Here is a 753-nt window from a genome sequence, read left to right as displayed (position 1 = left end):
TAGGCAAGTGGTTACACTCTCTTTGTCCTAGTCACCATGATCTTGCCACATGGGTGCGAAATGTTGTTTTTTGATGGGCTGAAGGGTCCAGATGACAAACATGTAAGTAGAAGTGTCAACTTACAAAACTGACATAGTACAGGGTCCAATAGAGCATTTTGTCAATTATATTTATAGTCATTTAACCTGATTTTCCATAACTAGGGTGCTACTTAGATGAATTGATCAGCATTGTTGGGATAGAAGGCAAGGATGCAATGAGGAAGTTCGCGAATGAGGACGAGTATAAGCAGTGGATTAAACAAGGCAATGGATATGACAACGGGTTTTCACTATCCGACCTTCGAAGAGCTGAGACTCTGAAAGATCTAGATCTTCCTATAGGCGCTCCGCCCGCGTATCACTATCATTTTGCAGATTTGTGCATGTGTTACAGTCGTCAACTTTTATCAACCAATGTACGTAGCTACTTATGTATTGTTTTGCTGAATTTGAGCTAACCGCTTAAGCACTATTTACCTGATCGACTTCTATTGGCTTGTGTTGTGTCATGCAATATAGGGTATGAACCTCGATTCTTTTCCTGGTGAGGGTGGAGGTGATGCATGGCCGTTGGACTTAAAGGCACTCGGTAGTGCAGACAATGATCTTATTCAAATCAACGATTTGGCTGAACTTGTTATAAAGGAATACAATGAAGAGTCCAATGTATGCATCTTTTCTTTGTGTGATTAGTTGACTATATGTTTTATT

General features: G+C 40.2%; 1 protein-coding gene across 1 annotated transcript; it reads left to right on the top strand.

Moving 5' to 3' along the window:
* Window positions 1-119: 119 nt before the first annotated feature.
* LOC124889773 lies at window positions 120-735 on the top strand. The gene is made up of 2 exons (XM_047401757.1): window positions 120-458; window positions 562-735. The coding sequence occupies exons 1-2, from the start codon at window positions 258-260 to the stop codon at window positions 733-735; spliced, it is 375 nt and encodes a 124-aa protein (XP_047257713.1). The 5' UTR covers window positions 120-257.
* Window positions 736-753: the final 18 nt, after the last annotated feature.

Source organism: Capsicum annuum, chromosome 12 (assembly GCF_002878395.1).
Source record: "Capsicum annuum cultivar UCD-10X-F1 chromosome 12, UCD10Xv1.1, whole genome shotgun sequence".
In the NCBI taxonomy this organism is placed as follows: Eukaryota; Viridiplantae; Streptophyta; class Magnoliopsida; order Solanales; family Solanaceae; genus Capsicum; species Capsicum annuum.
Note: the sequence above shows the minus strand (reverse complement) of the source record. Positions and strands in the feature narration are given on the sequence as shown.